Genomic DNA, 23,455 nt, shown 5'->3' with positions numbered 1-23,455 from the left:
GTCCGCGCTATAATTTCGTCGGAGCGTGGCCACGGAGCTTCGACAAAAGCTTAGCGCTGCCGCGGCGGCCTCCTTCTTCCTCTCGCCGATCTTCGGCTTCCGCGGCGAGCTACAGCCATGGCGCATCCGCGCCTACCTAACCCGATTGACTCCACCACCGCCAGAGCCCCTAAACGCATGGCCGTCGTCCCCACCGTCTGACCGGCCTACCTCCCTCCGAACCCCCTTATATGCCCGCTAGACTTGGAGAAGAAGAGGGGGAGAGGCCGGAGAAAGCTTGCGCTGAACTTACCCGACGCCGGTGAGCTCGTCGTCTCCGACGCCGCCGAGTTCCTCGCTAGAACCCTAGTCACGGGCGCAGGTTGAGTGCGGTCGCTGGAAATTGAGTGCTGAGAGGGAAAGAAACAACCTAGTTGTTTAGCCTTTCTGTTTTTTTAGTTCATCTAAAAAGTTATGATTACTACTATTTACTTCGCACTCCATTTCCCTCCACTTATTTACGATTTTATTGTGATCCAACTACTTTTTGGTGAGGGTGTATCGCACCCTACCGCACCGCTAGGTGTGACTGTTGAGGTGTTTCATTTCGTTTCATCGGGTTTGTCAAAAGGAAACGCATTTTGCAACCACAGAGAGTAGAGACGTATGGGTTCGGTTTTGTCCCAAAGAAAGGCAATTAACTAGGTGAGAATTTCTCTGGGAACGGCAAACCAAGCAAGCACAAGGTGAAAGCACGACCGTAGCACGGGACACACACATCAACCAAACACCAAATACTCGCCCCCGACCGGTCCGAGACGAGACTCCGAGTCCGAGGCGCCTCACGCCAGCTCGTTCCATTGGCACCTGCTATTTTTTTCATGGCCCCATCATCGTCCCAGGGCTGATTGGCCGCAAGTGGCCGGGATGAACCGGCTGGTTCAGACTAACGCGCTGTTAGCTTAACTTATCAGTAATGAAACGGTATTTTTCTCTCCAAACAAATCAGGTTTAGCCGGTTTATCAGCCGTAGAACTAATCCATGTACGATCCTGTGTCCCCTCACCTTATATGCTTACACAGTGCAGTTGCAATGTGGCATATCCTTTTAGGCCAACCGCGTATCCAGATTCTTGTGCCCTCACATTCTCGCACCCCGCAAACAAAGGCTCTTTTTTCTTCGTACTAAGTTCCCTGCCTCTGAGAATGGACGGCTCGTAGATAAGGAACAGTCGCAAAGCTACTGCCTGCTTTCTTTCAGATGCACAGTGACCGCAGAAGAGACAGATAGCTTAGCTAAAACTCATCTGTTGCAGAAAATCAACTACTACAAGTTTTGAGACGAACGACGGCAGGCTGGCAAATGAAGAGGCCTAGGAATGGGAGGGCATTTTGTTTTCAGCAGTTTGGAACTTGAGAACTACTGATCCTTAACTTTTCGAGGAATCCTTCGACCTTGGTTCGGTAACTAGGGGAGCACCTTGTGGAACTCAGAGTTACGGTTTCATCAGTACCTAACTAAACGGCTGACGCTTGCATAAGTTAAAGCGTTTCTTACACAATTTCTGTGTTCATGAAAGTACTAGTCAAGGGCCAGGCCGCTAGATACAGCATCATGTAAAGAGCCAGCCAATGGGGGCGGAGATATATATTCTGGGGGCACCCCACCACGGCACGACTGACTACCTTTCAGCCTCAGCCCGTTGTGCAAAGTTCCAAGACAGTGAACCAGCACCAAGAGCTAACTAACGAGTCCATGTCAGGACAGGAGCAAAGCCCGTCCGGAACGGAAGCGAAACTCGACCCACAGAGCTTATCCTATCGGCACTGCCGTCGTTCGATCATCGGTGGGAAGCGTGCGTTTGAGCTCTGCAACAACAATCTTGTCTGCAAGAATTTCTCTGTAAAAAAAAAACAATCTTTGCAAGAAAGCAGGCGCCGGGCGCCGAGCGCCTTCGCGGTGCGCGCAGAGGCGGTGGTCGTGTCGGTCGTACGCCGTGGAGGGTGGCCGCCATCAGATCGATTCTGGCTAGTTCAGGCCTTCAGGGGGGCAGCAGCAGCATCGCCCGCCTTTCCCTTATTCCCACGGTGTGGCCGAGACGCCGTGCTTTTTCCGGGGTCGCGCCTGGCTTTGCATCCCGCCCGCATCTCCTTTGGCTGTGTGGCCGCGGGCCGAGCCTTTCCGTTGCTCGCGTAACTGGCTCGATTCATCTTCACGTGGCCGCGGTTGATCCTGAGGAACAGGTTTCCTCGTTCCCACGCGGCGGGCGGACGCGTCGCGGTCGTGCTGTGCGGCCGAATTTTTTACAACTTGCTCTTTTTTTTTTTTTAAAGTTTCTCACAAATAGATCACTGACAGAAAGAATTTAGAAAATAGACCCTTAGCTCGGCGCCAGCTCTGACGCCGAGCTCGGAAATATCTACCGGGCCCGCGCCTTTCCTCTCTTCTTCTTCCTCTCGCGCCCTAGCCCCGCCAACGACGCCGCCCTTGCCCTCGCCACCGCCGCGCCCGCGCTCCCGCCGTGCCACCCCCGCGCCCGCGCCACCACCGCCACCCGCTCCCGCGCCGCGCCCGAGGCAGCGCCCGCGCCGCCGTGCCTGCTCCCGTGCCCGCGCCCCCCGCCCCGTGTCGCGCCCCTCACCGCGCCGCGTCTCAGCGTGCTGTAGCGCTGCGCCGCCCCCCGCGCCGCGCTGTCGCCCATGGTTGGCCGTCGCGCCGCGACGCCTCCACCGCCCTCCACCACCGTCCGCACATTGCCCTCCACCATCGGCCCAAGGCCGCGCCCGTCGAGCCGGACTCACCGTGCATAGCCCCGGGCATCCCGCGCTCGCCGCGTGCCACCGCTGTCGTCTGCCGCGCCACCGCCGCCCCGGATCTTCGGCCTGACCCACGCCCATCGTCCGGAAAGGTAAAAATTATGAATATGCAATGTACCTACTTAGTTGGTATTTATTATTTATTAGTTAATTTAATGACTCAGGTAGTTGATTTAGTTAGTGATCTAGTGAGATGTATATGTAGATAGATAGAAACATAGACACATGGCACATAGATATAGTTAGATAGCTACTTAGATATGTAGTTACATTTTTAGTTATCTACATATGATATAGCTATTTAGTGAGTGCACTGTAAATATATACGTAGTTATTATCTTGATTACTTAGTTTTTAGTTAGAAAGTACTTGTTAGGTACTATCTATCGTCTAATTTGGACTAAAGGACATGTGTTTCGTTACTTGTTTGAATTAGATGGACAACCTAGTGACCATATATCATGGAGGCACCGTTGAAAGCGATCGCTATGGATATGTTGAGTTTCTTGACATGCAAAGCGTGCCTGTGCTATTCAATGATAGGCCTTCATTTAGTGACATGGTTACAAGGGCTCGGGAGAAGCTGCATTGCCTTGGAGATGATGGCATTACAGTTGAAGGTGTACTGCACCTAGGTTGTCCTCCGAACATCTTCAGACGAATGATCTCAATTGGTTGTGCGGATCAGTGGGAGAACTATGTAAGATCGCCTATGAAAAGCCAGCTGCAATGTTTGGACGTGGTTGTGCGTCGGGTGTTAGTTGATCCCATCCCTCATGGATTTACCCCAGCAATGGATCATCAGGCATACATCGACCCTCTCGTTGCGGAACCTTACCTGCCTGTGCAGATTACACCTACGGTTCCCGATGCTTAATCTGTCCCCAATGCGGTATTTGGAGATGGTTGTCAGACTCATTTTTCCATGACAGATCCTCCTTATGAGATCCCTTTGACATAGAATCATCCGAGTAAGTGTCTTAACCGCATGGTTTTTGGGAGCTTACCCTGTTCCTTACATCTATTTCTTTCATTCTTTCCTTATTTCTATAATGATGTTGCAGGAGACATTACTGAGAATATGGATGTGCCCCCTGTTGCTGCGCAAGTACACTTTGGAGATAGATTCCGTGGGTCGAATAGTGTTAAAATTATGCATGATTCGGAGCCATATGAGATGGCTAGGGCTATTGATTCTGATGATGATCGCCCTATTGGAGAGCTGACGGAGAGTGATGTTGAGATAATGAGACGTATCTTTCCTGGTCGCCATGATCCTAGAGTTCACGAGTTCAACGATCTTGCTCATTCTGGTCAGGCGTTTGCAGAAGGACATGATGATGAGCTCCTAGAAGCTCCTGAGGTCGGTCCTAACATGGTAATTGAGAATAGGAGGGTGTTCAATGACCTCCCTGCTTTGAAGAGGTGGTTGCAGGCTTTTGCAGTGATATGAAAGAGGCATTATAGGGTATTGCATTCATATGCAGAGCGCCGTTACACAGTTGTGTGTGACAAGGAACGCTGTCCATGGAGGGTTTGTGTAAGGAAGCAACAAGTAACCGAAAAATGGAAGATCATAAAAGTTGTCGGGCCACACAATTGTGCTGACCATGAGCTAACACTGAGGCATCAGCAGTTGACATCTACCCTCATTGTCAAGCAGTTGATGGGAATTTTGCAGGGAGAACCCAACATGAAGGTGAGGACAATTATCAGGACCGTTGAAGCGTTGTATGGAGGATATGTGATAACTTATGGTAAAGCATGAAGGGCTAAGCAGCGAGCGTGGAAGATGATATATGAGGACTGGGAGGATGGGTATGAGCAGCTGCCAGTTCTTTTTAATGCAATCAAAGCGGTGAATTCAGGCATGCATTATGAGTACATCCCAAAATCTAATGCATGGAAGGATGGGAGGCAGATATTCTTCCGTGCCTTCTGGTGCTTCCCTCAGTGTGTTGAGGCCTTTAGGCACTGTCATCCCGTCTTCTCTATTGATGGTACGTTCTTAATTGGCAAATACCAGGGCACACTTCTTATAGCCATATCCTATGACGCGAACAACAAGTTGGTTCCTTTGGCATTTGCCTTGGTTGAGAAGGAGAACAATGACAGTTGGAGATGGTTCCTGAGGCTAGTCTGGATACATGTGGTTGGGCCTGGCAGGGAGGTTGGCGTCATATCTGATAGGCATCAAGGCATACTTAATGCCGTGCGAGAGCAAATAGAGGGGTATGCACCGTTGTACCATCGTTGGTGTACTCGGCACCTTGCCGAGAATCTACTCTGGAAGGATGGTGTCAAGGGTAACTTTGATCTGTTCTAGGAGGCTGCTCGACAGCTTGAGGACAAGTACTTTAAGGAAAAGTTGGAGCAGGTCAGAACTGCATCAAATGCAGAAGGTAGACAATGGCTCACAGGTTTGATGAGGGATTTGGAGAAATGGACGAGAGCTCACGACGCCGATGGCTGGAGGTACGAGTTTCAGTGCAGCAACATGGTAGAGTCATTCAATAAGTTGCTATTGGGGATATGTGGTATGCCCGTGAATGCAATCGTTCGATTCACCTTCTATAAGCTTGTTGCCTGGTTCAACGATAGACATGCCCATGCATTACAGTTGTGGAGTGATGGAGAGATATGGGCTCCGAAACCAAAGGCACACCTAGAGAAGGCAAGAGAAAGGGCTGGTACACATGAGGTTGCATGCTTTGATCATGCCACAGGGACTTATCAGGTTGAGCATAGGGGCGGTACAACGTCCGACGGTGAGATCCGAGAGTCGAGGATACATGTGGTTGTCCTCCAAGATTTCAAGTGCACTTGTGGTAAACCAAGGCAATACCACTTTGTATGTTCTCATTTGGTGGCAGCAGCTAGGCATCGCAACTATAACATCGAGAGGAGGATATCTCATGAGTTCAGTGTCGACACGCTTGTGAACACATGGAGCCCCCGCTTTGTGCCTTTTCGGGACCCTAGAGAGTGGCCTCCATATGATGGGCCGAAGTACATTGCGGATCCAGCTTACCGTTGAAACAAGCGTGGATCAAGATAGAGGACGAAGCACATGATGGTTATGGATCATACCCGGAAAAACTAGGCATGGGAGAGGAACTCCATTTGTTACTGATCCCGAGCAGTACGAGTGCGGCAAATGCGGTAGACTTGGCCACAACTCACGAAGTTGCCGTTGGCAGATTAGTGAGGTAGGACTATTGGTTTATATTATTATTTTATATTTGTCGTATTCATATATTTAATCATGTATGTCTCAATTTATGCTTGTATTTGTGTTAATTACTTATACATTTTAAGTTCATATTTCATTGTATATTGGAATTCTAATTCATTCACTTTTTTGTAGGATGGAGCAATTCCACCTGCTCGACCCGACATACGAGGTGACCCACCGAGGACGTCTCATAGCGCTGGGGCAGGTAATAATCTATAAGTTTTATTTGTACATGTATTTGTGGAGTAACAGGAGACTATGTTTTATTCGATGCAGAACCTTCCGCACCTTCGTCCTAGAACCCACAGTGGGTTCTTGGACATGCGGTACGACAACAGGTACACTCTTTCCTATAAAGAGCTAGCCTAGATGTCATCTCTTTTCAGATTCATCGTGGGTTGTCCAAGTTCAACTCAGCGACCATAACTGCGTTGGTAGACAGGTATTAAAGTGAATCATTGCCTCCATTCATGGCCATTTGTTCATACGATTGACTTTTTGACAAGTAATCTTGCTTTGTCTTAAATATAGGTGGCGGCCAGAGACTCACAACTTCCACCTACCTTTCGGGGAGATGACAGTCTCACTCCAGGACTATCAGAAGATGCTAGGCCTAAGGATTCACGACAACCTAGTCACCGAGCAGTGCAGGTTAGAGGGCTAGAGAGCACGAGTGGAGGCCTTCCTTGGGCGTGAGCTTGGCGAGCAAGGGGCTCGCACTTCTGGAGTTCCCATCTCCTGGCTACGTGAAGAGTTCACACAGTGTCCCGAGGAGGCAGATGAGGAGACGGTTGGGTACTACTATCGGGCATGGATCCTACACATTTTTGCCTGCGTTCTCTTTCCCGACGCCACGGCTGACAGTGCATCCTGGATGTGGATCCACTGCCTCAGTGACTGGGACCAGGCGGGTCAGTACAGCTGGGGCTCTGCAGTCTTGTGTTTCTATACCGACAGCTGTGCGAGGGGTGTCGTCGGTCTTCGTCCAACCCGTCACTTGGTGGATGCATGTACCTGTTACAGCTGTGGATGTGGGCTCGTCTTCTAATTGGCCATCCAGAGGTTCTGGATCGTCGTGAGTGGTTCCAAGGTTAGCCTCCAAGTCACCAGCCGATGTGGGCGTACCTTTGGGACTAGGTCAGGGTTCCGCACACGAGGATAGACCGGGCGTACATTGAGTACACGAACGAGCTAGACACGCTGACAACGTCTAGTGTAAGTAAATTTTATTTTCCATATTGCTTGGAAAAGGATTAGTATACCATCTAATATCTTATTTGGACATGTTGCATGTGGAGTGGGAGTCGTATGGTGGAGAGGACGCACTTCCTTTTTAGCTGAGCAATGTTTGTGGGGTAGACGATGACTTCTATAGGATGAGGTGCCCTCTAATCTGCTTCTATGCTGTTGAGTTCCACCTACCAGATAGAGTTGCACGCCAATTTGAAGTGAGACAACTTTGGCCTACGACTCTGTTCTCGACTGGCGTTGACTTACACAAGTAAGTGTTTTGATATTTCAAATATCTCATGATAATGGTCTATTTCTATTAATATGGTGACACGTACATGGATTCATGTAACGATGACATACGTGCAGGTTGGATCGTTAGAGGAACAAGAAGATTTTTGACTGGAAGAGGCACCACCAGTCCTTCATTGAGAAATAGGAGGAGATGCACGATAACGTGGACGACAACAACGAGCTGCACACGAACCGTGAGTTCAAGCAGTACCAAGCTTGGTACCAGCGTGCGACACGGTGCAGGCTGAGGCTATAGTGGACCGAAGCTGACTACGCTGACATCGAGTCCTCTGACGATGAAGACACGGTGTACGACCAGTCGACTCGTGTAGGAAGGCAGGTGGAGGTAGGACCGATCTTAGACAGAGTGGTAAGTCAATTGCCTTATTTTTGTATATTAAGTTGCATAACAATACATTAGGCGTTCTTGGACCGACATTAGGAGTTATCTATTGTAGTTAGTGCAACCTTCGAGCCGTATAACCCTTATAATATGTTAGATTCTTGTACAAAAGAAAACAAAACCTATTGCTATCTATTTAGAAGTATTATTATTGAGAACTTTGTTACAGGGCAATACACTCAAATGCTCAGTTGAAGAGATCGAGCGCGTTCGGTCGAGAGTCAATGACGACTACATACTTGACTTCCTAGACATAAGATTAAAAATATTCTTTCAAACATATCATTAATACGTCATATTCTTTCAGTTAACATAGTTTTGTACAACAGAGGCTGTCACGTCGTCTACGCCGTGCGGCTGGTCGTTGTGGTTGCAGGACAGACACGACGCAAGACGTGTACGTTCCTTCCGCAGAAAGAGGAGGCTTGGGTTCCTCTAGTCAAGCAGCTATATGGGACAGGGACGAGGAAGACAACGACGACGACGACATGGACAAGAGGCACGAGGAGCTTGGCCCCTCTCAGCTCCATGATGCTCCCTCGACTCATCCTACACCGTCTCTAGGCACTAGACGACGCCGTCCGCATGACCCTTACACTCTAGGTATGAGCGCTCTCGGTCACAAGGGTAAGGGCAAGAGTAGGAGGTAGTGAGGGATGTGGTAGTTGTTAGTATGCACTATTATAAATTTTGTATTTACTTTTCTATAACTATTTGAGACTGTAAGGATATTGTGGACTATTTGGACTTTGCATGGCATATTATGTTGGTTATGATGTTCGTTGTGGTTGCATTATGCTTCTTGGATGATTAAATGTTTGGAATATATATTGATGTCTCTGTTTGTAACTGTGGATGCTCCTAAAATAAGGCAAACTCTTGCGAATTTTTCCCGTGAAACATTAATCATACTACACTTCTACAAAGGTACAAATGTAGTACACAAATTAACTATAAATTTATTAGAACGTGTATAATCCAAACGTATCGTACATACGCTTTGTAGATAAATCTAGGATTACCAAGCAACAGTGAACGAATCTATGCTTTTTAGACAATAAATATAGACTTTTCAGGTACAGGGACAGCATCGAATTATCACATCACTGATATAGTACTGCCATGTAAGGAAGCACAACTCCACTCTATCTCCACCATCCATCTTATTATTGTTTGATCCAAGGGCTTAGGTGAAGAGGCACATGGATCGCTGACATGGCACACTAAGAGGCCTCCGTTCCTCCTCTCAACCTATAAATAACCACCCACCCCCTCTCATTCACACACACAATAAGAAAGAAGAACACTCCTCAACTTTTGCTTTCATTGCAGTACCAATGTCTAGAGGGTCATCTAGAGGGAGAGGAAAGGGGAAGGGAACTACCTAGGGGTGGGAGGGTTCTCTTGGTCCCAATTTCTTTGAGGAAGCTCTTTATGAGAGGTTCCTAGTTGAGAGCCAAAGTGATTTCACCAAAGAGGCACCACTGAGAGGATAGATGAAAGGAAAGAAGAGTGGCTAAAATGTATGCATGGTGAGGACTGCCTAGTGCAAATGTTCATCGAGGGAATAGATGGAGGTCGTCGTTTCTTCAAATACCCACGAGCATGGGTAATTGCTATTACTATTTGTTTCTTCAAAATGTTTGTCTTGTATATAACTTACACGACATACTTATTGTAGTCTTCCTTGGCTGAAGAAAACTGTGGGTTCAGTAGGTGGGTCGATCCTCGACCTATTTATCCGCATGCGGAGTACATCTACTACCTACAGGACCGTATCTTCGATCTAGAAAGTGAAGTTAGCAGCAGTTACAAGGACGACGGACAGGACGACAACAACAATGGTGCTGATTCACAGGAGGCACTCTGCAATGATCCATATTGGACCTACCCTAACCACAAGAACAAGGGGCCTCCCCCATCACCCCCGCCACCACCACCACCAACAACGGGAGGCTACTATGAAGAAGGTACAACACAATTTGCTATGTGGCCACACTACTAGGATGACTTTATCTTTTTCACATGTACCCAGGTTTAATTACTTAAGGCATGTTAGGTTTAATTACCTAAGGTATGGTTTAATTACCTAAGGCATGTTAGGTTTAGTCGAAGGAAACTATGTACCCAGGTTCGATACATGTAGTCACATGCCATTTGATGTGTTTCGTGTGTTGATTTATATAATGCCGTACATCGTTAGGTTTTTTTACAGCACGTGTTCACATTTCAATACGCCTGTATCATTAAGTAGAATATTAAGACCATAGATAATGAAAACAACCACATAATGAAAAATTCAATACTATGCCATATTACACAATATATTAATACTACAACTACGTGCCGACAGTAGACATAGGGGTAAATGCACTTCTAAATCCTCAGTCTAAAACATACTGAGTAAGCAACTCATCATCTGAGTACCAGTCCTCTACTACAACCCTGTTGCTGTGGCTAGGCTCAACTGTGTTGCTCTGACCTGCCTGTCGCTTGTAGTAAGCGGCCTCCGCTTCATCTACGGCCGCTGCGGCCTGAGTGAAGAACGTGTTGTCATCCTCCTCCGCCTGTAAGCCTGTCTCTGCTAGAGCTATGAGCTTGCTCAGTCTGCTAGTGTCATCCTCAGCCTCCTGCGCCTGAATGCCCGCCTCTACTAGAGCGATGAGCTCGCTAAGTCTGCCAGTGTCGTCCTTAGCCTCCTGCGCCTGCATGCCCACCTCTGCTAGAGCAATGAGCTCACTCAGTCTGGCAGTGTCGTCCGCATCCTCGTCTCCCTCATCAGACAACATAATCGGTGATTGAACGGTGCGACCAGCTCACGGTCTATGGTCATCTAACTTCTTCTCCTCATACCTTGCATGAGCCACCTCTATGGCATGTTCCTCGCTGCAACCAATCCCTTCATGTATAAAATGCAATCAGTTAGCAACACGATTATATTACATTTAAAACTAGACAACGAAAAAAAAGGTTTTCAAGCACTCACTAGCACATAATGTAGCAACATGCTCGTTCAAGACCTACATCTGTACTCTTGTCTCCTCCCTTGCCTCATTCCTTGCCCTCTTCTCCTCTAACGTTATCCGCCTCTCCAATCCCCATTTGTTAAGCTCAACATCGATCGGGTTACAAATATCGTGCTGTCTAGCAAACTCACGTATCTTTTCTTTGTGATGTTTAACGAATAGGTTGACGTAGTCAGGTCTATATCCCCTCTTCCGTGCAATTAGTTGCCTCTTCTTCAGCTCATCCAAGAACTTAGCTTGACCATCATAACATTCCCAACTGCATTTCCTAGTGCTCTGTTCAAAAGAAATATTATATCATATATGTCTTAGCAAAACAAATAAAATACGATTTCATGTTTACTAGAAAAATAATGAACCTCATCATACTCAATCATATGGCCGCAATAATGGTCTATTCCAAGCTCCGAAGAGACTAGGCCATAGTTGGATTTTACACCACGTTCGCACATAACAGGAGGTGCTTTGTAGATTACCCTTTCTTTCTTTTTTTCCTTAACCCTCAGCGGTTCTTTCGGCCATTGGTTATTAGGACCATACAACCACTCCTTGAAACGACACTTCACCATTGAAAACACCTAAATAATGAGACATTAGTACATGAACACATATAGCTCAAGATTTCAATATATACACTTTGCACTTACTTTATGCTTGTTTGGACACACAAACTCCAACGTATTCTCGGGGTTTATCATAGCTCGATCTCTGCAATTGCACAGAGGAGGTTCCTCGAGTCGTCTAACTATGGCTAGGTGCTTCTCCTTAGCCATCATTGGCGAAGGGTTAGGTGGGTGGAACCCACTGCTTGAAGTGCTCACGTGGATGTCTCTCTCTCAACCAATCGTCGAACAAGAGGTACCTAGGATCAAACTTGTCTGCACCATTGATCCACTAAGAAGAAAAAACACCTCTCATGGTCCTACACAACGAGATTCCAACAAAATATTAGTAGCATACTTACACAAATAAAGAAAAAGGATAGTGCAAACAATTTCTTATATTAAACCGACTACATGTGTAGAAGCAACGCGCCGCTGTGTCCGGATGTTTTGATTGAAAAACATGGGGCCGGGAAACCACAGTCACAGTTAGGGATAGGGAGGTCAAGAGGGACGGGGGCATCTTTGCTAGACGCGTTGGGGTATAATTCTCGAGGACGACCCCGTTTTCGCCAGAACTCCTCCCGAAACATTTCTTGCATCTAACAAAACGGATGTAATTTAACAAACATAAATCAAAACATCACAAATAAGCATCAATGAGAACCATAACTACAATACAACCAATTTCGTTCTAAGAACCGAAAGCAGTTAACATTAATCCCTAAACCTAGGGTTTCTCATTTGATCCACAATAATGAACCCATAACATAACTACATGCGCCTAGGTTTGCTAGCTTTTTCCACGCCTTGAAATCAACCTACGGTTGTATAATACATATATTGAGAGATATAATGAAACCCTAAGTGATGACGATTCTTAGGTCCAAAAATCCAACTAATATATATCGAATCGATGTGAAAAAAATAAGGAGGGGAGCGAGGATATCTTGCTCTCGAAGATCTACGAATCAAATCAAGGTTTTCAAGGTCTAATATGACGATTCATGAGGTAGGGTGAAGTGGGGAGAGAAAAACCCAACAGGGAGGAGAAAGAAGAGGAAGAACGCTCGGACAAGGTTGGGCCGGGGTTAAATGCAGGGAGCTCGGCGCTAGTCACTACGGCGCCGAGCTCAGCTCCAAGATCTACGGCGCTAAGCTCGGTGCCAGTCACTCTGGTGCCGAGCCCCCTAGTAGGTCATCCACCGTGCCTAGGAGCTTGGCGCCAGAGACGCTGGTGCCTAGCTCAGCGCTAGCATCAATGGCGCCGAGCTAAGGGTCCATTTCCTGAATTCTTTCCTCCAGGGGTCTATTTGTGAGAAACTTTCAAAAAAGGGCCAAATTGTAAAAAAATCGGTGTGGGTGCGGTGTTGTCCTGATTTTGGGGATAATAATAAAGACGGATTTGTGTTCGGCTCTGGGAGATGGCCTCAAGGTGGCGTGGCGTTGGCAAGCCGGATTAGCTGGGACGCGCTGCTCGCAGGTCTATAGGCCGTTCGGCTGGGTAAAATCGGCTGGCTGGGCTACTGTTCGCTAGGCTGATCAGCCCAGCCGTTCGGCTAGCCCAAGTCCAGCCGAACAGTTGTAAAGCCAGCTTTGCGTCGTGTCCGTCGGTCGCTCACTCACTCACTTTGAACGGCAGCGTAGTCCTCCCTCCCTCTCTTCGTCCCCCACACCCCCACGCCTAGGGTTTCCACCGCGCGGGTCGCCGCTGGTGTGAGCTCCGCTTCTCCGTTCCTTCCCCGGCGCCATCCAAACCACCAAGTTTGTCGAAGTAGAGTGCAGCATCCCCCCTTTAACCCGCTGACGTCGCCACTCTTCCGACGACAAGCAGGTACCCCCGGATCTAAGTTCACCTCCCTCCCTCCCCACCTGTTCGGACGCCGCTGTCATACCCGCCTTCCAGATCCGACGCCACCATTGTCCCCCCCCTCCCCCACCCCTACTAGATCTGACCCCCACGTGCTCCTATTGCAGCTGAACCTGCCCGCCGCCAACAGATCCGCCTCTCAGTTCGCTGAATTTGCCAACCTTCTCACAGGATCCGCCACACTGGCAGCGTCGTCCGCTTTGTCCTGCTCCTCTCCTGAAGGCAGGCACTGCATCCGCCATTCTAACTGTGTGAAGACTTCTGGCAAGGCAAGTCCCCTTGTATTGCGACCTAAATCCCCTTGTTTGTTACTCTTACAAGTGCTGCAAAATTTCTTGTTTGCTATAATCATCATACCATACAATTTGCAAATGACAACAGATGTCCACCGACCGTGCTAACTGGGATGAAGCCACCTTGAGGACCTTTCTCGAATTAGTCATAGAACAGAAAACCTCTTGCACTAGAACCAACGAGGTCTCACGACCGTCGGGTGGTCAAATCTGTATCCACTATTCGAAAACAAAACACAGTTGGGTTATGAAAAGAAACAACTTCAGAATAAGTTGAATGACCTGAAGCGGTCATATTTCGCTTGGCGCGACCTTCAAACCCACACTGGCTTGGGCCGTGACCCAATCATAGGAGGCGTCGTAGTTGACCCCTCATTTTTTAGGATGGCAACAGGGTACTTCCTTCCACCTATTTTCTTTCTAACCCACTGACTACCAAGCACTAGGGATGGTCCTATTCTATTCGACCTAACTTGTGGAACCATGGCACGTGTGCAGGAAAATAGCCAATCGGCTGCGTAGCGGACCAAAGTTCCCAAATGCCTTGACCTACTAGTCACTCTTTAGGGATGCACCCCCTGTGAAAGGGGCACGTTGCTCGCTGCTGGTGGACATCATCATGAGAGAACACTGAGTACTCCACCCAATGAAAGTTCACATGACATGTCCCAGGAACCTGTAGGTACACACAGTGTCGGCCAGTCGTCCAAACGAACCAATAGAGAACATTCCATCAACAGCCCTCCCAGTAAGAAGACTGTTTTCATTGAAGAGTGCCTTGAAGACCTGACCCGGTTCATTAAGAACCAACAGCAGCAGAAGGCGGGGTCAAGCAAGCACGACGATGAGATGGCCAAAGTGAAGCAACTTATGAAATAAGATGGGGTGCCTGAGTCTGATCCTGTGTTTGCTCATGCTTTAGTTGTTTTCAAGAACACAGTTGACCATAGGAACTTTCTAACCATAGAAATGAAAGAGGGCCACATGAACTTGATTGAGGCCTGCTGGGAGGTTCTAAGAGCTAGATCCAAGTAGTCGTTATCCTAACGAATGTTCCTTCTGCGACAGTCTATCTAGGTTTATGTTCGAATTGTGCATGTTGAGGATGTATGTTTGCCCTATGTTTGTTTTGTTTTATATTGGCATTGTAATATTCCTTGGACATTGTTTGCGTTGTTGCATAGATGTGTTGTGGCCTATGGCCTAAACTTTGTGTACTCGTTGTTTTTCCCTAATCAAAATAAATTATGTTATGTGATGTACATATGTTGGTTGTAGGTTGACCTATAACTCGTAACAAGACAAGACTCTATTAATTGGAGTTCTGTGATTTGCTATCTTTTTAGGTCATCAGCTCAAAGCTTATTGATTTGGTTTTCAGATCAGCAGTAAGTCACAGAAATTACTACTATTTTGTTCTCTTCCTTACTATTGGGTGTCTATTCAGAAACTTGGTGCAGCAGCCATTCATATAAAGTTCATGTATTATTCTCTCAACCATTGTCAGTTTAGATCTGCAATCTAGGTTTAGACCTTGTCATTAATCCATAATTGGCTTGTAATCCTCTTTTTGAACATTTAGCTATATTCTCTTGCTAGGTTTTTCTGTCAGCCTGCTAGTAAATAATAAAAAAAACTAGACTGCAATTGAGTTTGACTGTTAATTATTTCAGTTTTATTTTGTTTTGTATGTTGGCATAATTTTTAATTGGTCACCATGTGTCTTGGGTGTTATGTGTTAGATCTGTTATAAGTTAAGCTATGGAGCTTCAGTGCTTTCTTAGTTTGATTAATTTTTTTAAGAACATCTCATTTTTCAGTATATGTCAGTTTTTAGTATTCAGTATCTCTTAGTATTTGTCATAAGTAGTCATTACAACATCTTATTTTTCAGTATCTCTCACTGAAACTAGACTAGATTTAACCTAGATTTTACTAAACTGCACAGCTTAGCAATATAAGGCTTGTGGTGTCCAACTTGACCAAAACTGCTATTTTGTTTGTCATCCATATCTAATTTGTATATCATGCTCTTGTAGATGAGCAGCTTTGAGGACTCCTACATCAGCGACACCTCCAGCGAAGGAACGACAACTTACAACATAGCGGCTGCTGCTGTCCTCCTTGCACGGTTAAAAGCAGCAGTGGACAATGTGGCTCCAGTGGTCAACCCAGCCGTCTCCTTCCTAAAGACGAGCGGGCGGCAATGGATGCAACTGAATCTTCAAAACGAACAAAGGTGCAAAGATAACATGCGTATGTCTCCTGATGCTTTCCTGCATTTGCACAACATTTTAGTTGAGTATGGATTGAAGGGTACACAATAGACTAGATCCATAGAAACTTTAGGTTTGTATGTGTGGACTTGTGCTCACAACAGGGCAGCTAGAAGGAGCAGGGATAGATTTGAACGGTCTTTAGATATAGTTAGTAGGAAGGTTACTCATGTGGCCGAAGTTATTAGTAGACGGGCAGATAGTATTTTAGTTCCAATTGATAGTAGTTATGCTGGAGTGCATGCTCAGTTTTCAACATATGCACCATTTTTTATGGGTGCATTGGGGCGTTGGATGGAACTCATATTAAAGTGGGGGTGAACAAGGAGGCTAAACTTGACTACATAAACAGGAAAGGAGATGTAACGATTAATGTTTGTGCCATTGTAGACATGGATATGCGTTTCACATTTGTCGAGGCCGGGATGGCGGGGTCAGTACATGACATGGCCGTACTAAGAGAATGTTGGCGGCAACCAACGTTCCCGCATCCACCACAAGGTTAGTGATTAGTGCCATGCAATAGTTGAACCATCTTTGTATTTGATTTTGAAGATAATGAAAATGAATTGTGGAAATGGTGCATGTGTTGCAGGACGGTACTATCTGGTGGACGCGGGATATGCATTGGAGACTGGCTACATGGCTCCATTCAAAAATACCAGGTACCATCTGGACGATTTTAGGGGTGTAGACATGGACACATTATCACGACAGGAAAATTTTAACTTCACTCATTCGAGCCTCCACAATATAGTCGAAAGGACATTTGGGATTCTTAAAGCCCGTTGGCACATATTGCATGGGGTACCATTTTGTCATAGGGAAAAGCAAAAGATGATAGTTATGTCATGCTTTGCAATGCACATTTTTTATGAAATCATGAGATTGGAGTTGATTCGCCTACATACCCCCCGTCGGATTGGGTTCACATCAATGCTAATTCCACTATGTCATTAGTGAGGGAGTACATGTATGTGGCTCTCTGGGACAATGATGTAACAAAGGTAATTTTAATTAAGATGCCAAGTACTTCAATTACAGTTAGCCGTCCCATGTATTTGTGCCATTAATAAAGAGTGGGTAATGCTGCCCTTAGTGGCCATTAATATAGGATGGGTTCTTTTGTTATATATGTTGCCCTGGACACACTTGTGCTGCTGCATAGGTTTCTTTCTAAAGGTGATCCTGTATTCTGTGAAGAGTTTCTTATATTTACAGTTTATACAAAAAGTTCAAGTTTTTAAGTTGTAGGTTCATGTTCATATTAGATGTATAGGCTTACAGGATCCTACTTAGTTTATATGAGATTTACAGTAACATGGCTGAAAATGGCTCAGACTCATTGATACTCTTAGTAGCTGGTAATGCAAACTGATTTTGCTTCTAGTAACTATGATTGAAAAATGTTGCAGCTGCTAGCTAGCACTTGTTTATCGTTCTAGCAGTCTGTGTTTGTGGATTTGAGGGAATCGTGTGCTTGTTTACATTGTGACCATCGATCTATAGTGCTGGCACTTGGCCAATTACTGGTCTGGTGACCACATAAAAGGAATGGGTTGCATTAGTTGCCAGACTGTCATTATGATGCATCACAATCATCCAATGTGTAGTTGATCAGTTCTACAAACACATTCTTGAACAAACACCTTTCTTGTTTGCTTGTGCAGCTCCTACTTGTTGCTCAGTTGTTTGGTTTGCCACCTGCTTTGGCTGCTTGGGTTACTAACCGTTACGTTGGTCAATGTTGCTTTCATCTCACAAGCTAATTCTTTCTGTTATTACTGTATGTCATTCCCATTTATCTTCTTCCAGTAGCGTTACCAATTGACCATCTTGTTTCTGTCGTGCACGGTGGTGAGCCAGGCATTTGTGCTGATTGCATTACTTTGCTTCCGCTGGGTGTTGGATTTGGTGGGCTGATCAATGTGAATGTTGTATTCCTGCTTTCAGTGCGGTCCGTCGTCTTTGTGCTGCGGCGAAATGTGCAGCTCCTGGAGCCTAAGGTTTGTAACTGATTTCATGGTTATACTGTACTGTGTGTAATGGATTTGTTGGAGGTCTCGAGTAATGCTTTGAAGCAATGTGGTGCCACAGATAATACAACACGTGCTTCTCGATATGACTGGAATTGAATTGTATTTTAAATTGGCAGCAACAATTGTAATTTGAATTGTTGTGTGCAATTTCAACTGTTGTATAAGTACTTGTAGACAACTGGTATGTGTAGTGAACTTCTATTAGATTAGCTTCTAATGGACTATTAGCAGCCCTTAACAAACTGTTATTTGAGCTGTTGTATTGTTATTGAAAAAAGTCTACTTAACCCCTATCTTTCATACTTGGTCTACTTCACCCCCAACTATTAAACCGTCTGTTTTACCCCCTGAACTTTATAAAACCGTCTATTTTACCCCCCTGGGCGGTTTTTAGCGGCGGTTTTGCTATAGTAACAACGGGTCTGCTACAGTAACATCGGGTTTGCTACAGTTCCAGTGGTTTTGATTTTTTTTATTTATTTTTGGTGAATTTTTGAAAAATCATAGTAAATCATAGAAAATCATAAAATGAAAAAACTAATTTTATTGGACTTCACATGAGTAGATCTACATAGTAAATATATAATACGGTATGCTTTAGTACAAAATTTTTACTGTAGCCTTAGATTAATTGGAAAATCTAATTTTGTCTGTAATTAATTGGAATAATTCATAGCTACAGCTTCTATGGTCCAATTGTGGTGAAATTTTTATGGTACGCTAATTATTGTATGCTTGAACTATAGTAAAAATTTCGTACTCATTGGACTATCTATAACTTAGTTATAGATAAATTCTAATTAATTACAGACAAAATTAGATTTTCCAATTAATCTAAAGCTACAAAAAAAATTTGTACTAAAGCATACCGTATTATTTATTCACTGTGTAGATCTACTCATGTGGAGTCCAATAAAATTTGATTTTTTTATTTTATGATTTTTCTATGATTTACTATGATTTTTTAAAAATTCACCGAAAATAAGTAAATAAAAAAAATTCAAAGCCACCAGCACTGTAGCAACCCGCCTTTACTGTAGCAACACAGTCGCTGAAAACCGCCCAGGGGTAAAATAGACGGTTTTAGAAAGTTCGGGGGGTAAAACAGACGGTTTCATAGTTGGGGGTGAAGTAGACCAAGTATGAAAGATGAGGAGTTAAGTAGACTTTTTCCTATTGTTATTTGAATGAGTCCTAGGTTTGGCGCAATTGAATGGATATGGTGTTAGCATCATTTTTTTGAATTGTGCTGGATATGGTGTTGGCGCCATTAGTTTGAATTGAGCTGGATGTGGTGTTGGCTGGATGTGAATTGGCTGGATGGAATTGTGGGGTTGGCTGGACGTGAATTGGCTGGAAGGGGAACTGTGCTTGCTGGTTATTCCTGTGGCAGCTGGTTTCCAGCACCCGGTTCATACCAGCTGAACAAGGTCCTAGATTTTGATTTGGTTGGCATGCATGTGCATGACATGGTGTTGATGTGTGTGACGGCTTATCAGGATATGTTTGGTTCGTCTAGTAACTACTAAATTTAGTAGCTTTTAATCACTTTAGTAATTTTTTAACTAAACATTATGACTAAAACTTACTAAAAGAATTTTAGTTCTCTCTAATAACTCTGAAATTACTAAAAATGACTAAACCGTTTAGTAGGTACTAAAGTTTAATACCTCGAAACAAACACGGTGACAGGCTTCTCCGCTCCGGATCAGGCGAGAGCGTGCCTAGCGTTGCTCGTCTGACCCGACAGCGCGCACCGTTCGGATTGGAACGAATACAAAATACTAAATTCGTCCAGCAACGCAATGTCTCGGGGAATTTGAAAGGACGAATACCTCATATCACACGTTTCTAAAACAAGACCGCCTCATCATCAAAAAGCATGCCCTTACTGTTGCAGACTTGCAGCTGTGCTAGTTTTCATGAAAGGGTAAAAGAGAAAGAAATGTATATTTTTCATCCTTCATCATCAAATTGCAGTGCTAGTAGATTGAAGATAAATTAGTTATGATATTTTTATACATCAAACTACAATTTTTATATTTTTAGAAAATAGAAAAAAAACTACATTTGAAACCAGCAAGAGAACCAAATTTATCCGAATTTAATAATTAATAAAGCATGTTCACTATTCAGTTTACAGTTTAGGATTGAAAATCAAACTACCTTGTAAGTTGTTGGTCGAAAAATGGACTGGACCTTACCTAAAAGAAATGTTAAGCTGGGCGGTAGACTTTTGCAAGAAATCGCTCGTGCTCATCTCGTGTGAGCATGCTGCCGTACTTCTCATCCGGTTTACATGAAAAGTTTACCCGAGAGAAATAAACCAAATCCAGATCTGGAGTTCAACTGTTCAAGGCTAACTTGAGTGGTCCTTCTTATGACTAGTGATCATTCGCGTGATGGCTAAGTGTATGAAGTTTATTCACGCAAATTAGGTCTGCTGTTCAGAGAACGATGCCTTTCAGTCCCAACCTCCACATCGATTATTCTCTCGAATTTGCTTTTTATCCTGCTGAAACATGGGATCCACCTTTACGGATACCACCGCATATGTAGTGCCATTTAAAATTTTAGTTTCACATCCACAAGCGCTATAATCGCTTGATTCAATCAGATATTCAACGGTCAAAGATTCAGATAGCAGATTCAACTTTCACCCAAAAACACAAAAACACCTCTATGAAGGCACAAATAGCAATTGCCATTTGCCAGCTCATGTAAAGATAGATTGCAGATCAACGTCCCGCATCGATTCAAAACCCCCAAGCGTCAAGCTCGAGGGCAATGACAAGGCGGGGTTGCTTGTCAGTTGCCACAAGGAGGCGGGCCTGATTCTGACGCTTTAGGATAGCATAAATGAGCCTGAAATTAGGCAAGCAAAACAATCACCCCATGATACCTAATTTTACAACCGCTACGAGCATAATTGTGTTTACATTATCATCCTACAAGGGTATAAGATGATGTTCATTTTCAGATCTGATAAACGAAATATATTACTAGTATATAGTAATGCATAAGCATCAGCTCGGAATAATTCATGTACTGAAAAATGAAATGTGCAGAATTTAACTATTTACTGACACTAAACAGCAAGAATTGATGCACATGGTGCTCAGATAAATTTTGGATAAGTATAGACATGTACATTTAGTTCACTGAAAGTCTGTTGTGATGTTGTGCTAAGTTCAAACTCTATGTATATATGGTACAAGCGGTTGCATCTTTCAGCTGTGAAAATCGCATCTCCAGTCAAAGTAACAATGATTCAGTGACAAGCTTAGAATGCTACATTACTGATTAATGGGAAGATAATGAACACTGAAGACTACTACAAGAACACATTTTGGAAAAACTATGGTTCCACCATTTTGCTTCATCAAGGAAAGCTCCAAGAAATAACAGGAGCATAATTCATTTGCTAACTGAGTGACTGCTGCATCGCACATAGAACAAACATATAGGTATTCATAGACATGAATATGTGCCGTGCTTGTGGTGAATTGCGTGTATGTCTGAACCTCTGTCAGTATTGTGTTTCTAAAAAAACAGATATTTACCTGGATGGCACCACATATGTTGCAACAACTGACAGCACCACATATTTTCATTGCCAAATCAAACAAATCATGATTCATGGCCACAAAAGAAAACAGAGTAGCAGGTATTATGGATATAAATGCATAACACAACCAGAAGACCAGGACCTACAACTACAAGAAGTTGTGCATCAATAATGCTTCATGATACCAGAAGCAGAGCCAAAAATGCGAGTCATGCATACAGGACTGGGATTAAAGGCTTTGATTACGGGACCAAATCCAAGAAAATTCACTGCAAACTCACCTAACTTGCAGCTAGTGCAACTCAAACCATTGTCACCAACCACGTGACTCGAGTGTCCTCCATTAGACTAGCTACATTCGTCAAATTAGGACAACAATCAATACCAGTGAAGGCAATTAGCACACACCAAATGGATGGTTATGTGGATGTGATTTCAGAGCAAGTGAATGTTCATACAATAAAGATATCATGCACAATGAATAAGAGAGTCGCTTTAGCTATCCAGAAGAATTTCCAACTCTGATTCTATTGTTACAACTTACTTGAATGCTTGAGTTCTGTCAGTGCATAAGTGGACTTCCCTTTTTAATGTCAGAGTTTTATCAAATCTTAAACGACAGTCCAATTTATATCTCATGACACTGCACACTGCAGCATACTGACTGAAAAAAAAACTTCAATCCTAAACCAGCGTATAAGCAAACACAAGCACTCTGGAGTCTAAGCAATCACAATTGTTTCAGGGGCATGTACAATTCACCATGAAACCCTCCCTGAAACATGGTAGAATTGCTCTAACACAAATGTAATTATCAAATCATTCTACATAGTATTCCCCGCCCTCTACAACCTCATCTGATCCTAGAACACTATGCATGGTAGAAAGGAGGGATGCTAAGAATCACGAATGCACTCTTTGGTCTTCCAGGAAAGGGCAAGCACTGTAAAATGGAAAACTGTGATTCAATTCAAATGTGATTGGGAGCCAGTAAAGGTACACAGAATTGTACAAACAGCAAATAGGGAGGGAGAGGGAGATGACAACCATTTCGGAACCCCACTAGGCTGCGCCAGCCTCCTCCTCGAGCTTGCGCACGTAGGCGGAGAGCACAGCAACGACATCTCTGGCCGGCGCCTGCAACGTGGCGACGAGGGACGTAGCGGGTCCTTGCAGCGCGCCGAGCAGCGTGGCGTAAACCTCGGAGCGGCTGGGCATAGTCTCGAGCGTCTTGAAGTCGCCGGGCCCGTAAAACTTGCCCTCAAAGACGGCCCCGACAAAGTCGTTGTTCTCCTCGACGCGCTCCTCCTTCTGGAAGGCGCGGTAGGGCTTGAGCGCGGTGGGTACCTCCTCGGTGTGGACGAAGAGCCAGGCATTCATACCCTTCATGCACGGCTTGAGCGCCTCCCAGGGGGTGCCCTCGATGGCTTTCCCCACCAGCGTGTTCTTCGCCACCAGCAGGCTGCAGGTCTCGGGGAGCGCGTCGCGGATTCCCTGCAGCTGCTTCACCGTCAGACCCTCGTACTTGATACCCGCCAGGAGGTAGCACCCCTCCAGCTGCTCCCGGACGGTGGCCACCGTCTCCTCCTTGCGGCCCCGGGTGATTGCCGCGCGTATTGTGGAGCGGCGAGGGCGCTGTTGGGGACGGATCGAGGCGGCTCCGATGTGGGTTCGAAACGCGGGAAGGGGCTTTGCGGTGGGGAGCGTGGTGGGGAGGAAGGAGGTCTCCATTTTGCGGGGCGGGGGGGGGGCGCCGGAGGAACGGCGGGTTGGGTCGGGCGCTGGGAGGGACGAACGGAGGAAGCAGAAAGAGTGGAGTGAAA

At 45.3% G+C, this 23,455-nt stretch overlaps 1 protein-coding gene across 3 annotated transcripts; it reads right to left on the bottom strand.

The window, feature by feature from the left end:
- Positions 1-20,693: 20,693 nt before the first annotated feature.
- LOC136540152 (large ribosomal subunit protein uL10c-like) lies at positions 20,694-23,393 on the bottom strand. Of its 3 annotated transcripts, XR_010779881.1 has the most exons (3): positions 22,680-23,393; positions 21,914-21,984; positions 20,694-20,929 (listed from the first exon to the last, which is right to left on the bottom strand). XR_010779881.1 is itself a non-coding variant. In XM_066532148.1 (2 exons), the coding sequence occupies exon 1, from the start codon at positions 23,361-23,363 to the stop codon at positions 22,695-22,697; it is 669 nt and encodes a 222-aa protein (XP_066388245.1). In that variant the 5' UTR covers positions 23,364-23,393; the 3' UTR covers positions 20,695-20,929; positions 22,680-22,694. The 3 variants fall into 3 exon arrangements, 2 of the variants coding, with proteins under 2 accessions (XP_066388245.1, XP_066388244.1); XM_066532148.1 differs by lacking the exon at positions 21,914-21,984 and having other exon boundaries at positions 20,695-20,929; XM_066532147.1 differs by lacking the exons at positions 20,694-20,929; positions 21,914-21,984 and adding an exon at positions 22,132-22,575.
- Positions 23,394-23,455: the final 62 nt, after the last annotated feature.

Source organism: Miscanthus floridulus, chromosome 2 (assembly GCF_019320115.1).
Source record: "Miscanthus floridulus cultivar M001 chromosome 2, ASM1932011v1, whole genome shotgun sequence".
In the NCBI taxonomy this organism is placed as follows: Eukaryota; Viridiplantae; Streptophyta; class Magnoliopsida; order Poales; family Poaceae; genus Miscanthus; species Miscanthus floridulus.
This window is presented reverse-complemented; position numbering and strand designations above follow the sequence as displayed.

Excerpts from the sequence above, each read along its gene's own strand:
- LOC136540152 (XM_066532148.1), bottom strand. The coding sequence starts at position 23,363 with ATGGAGACCTCCTTCCTCCCCACCACGCTCCCCACCGCAAAGCCCCTT.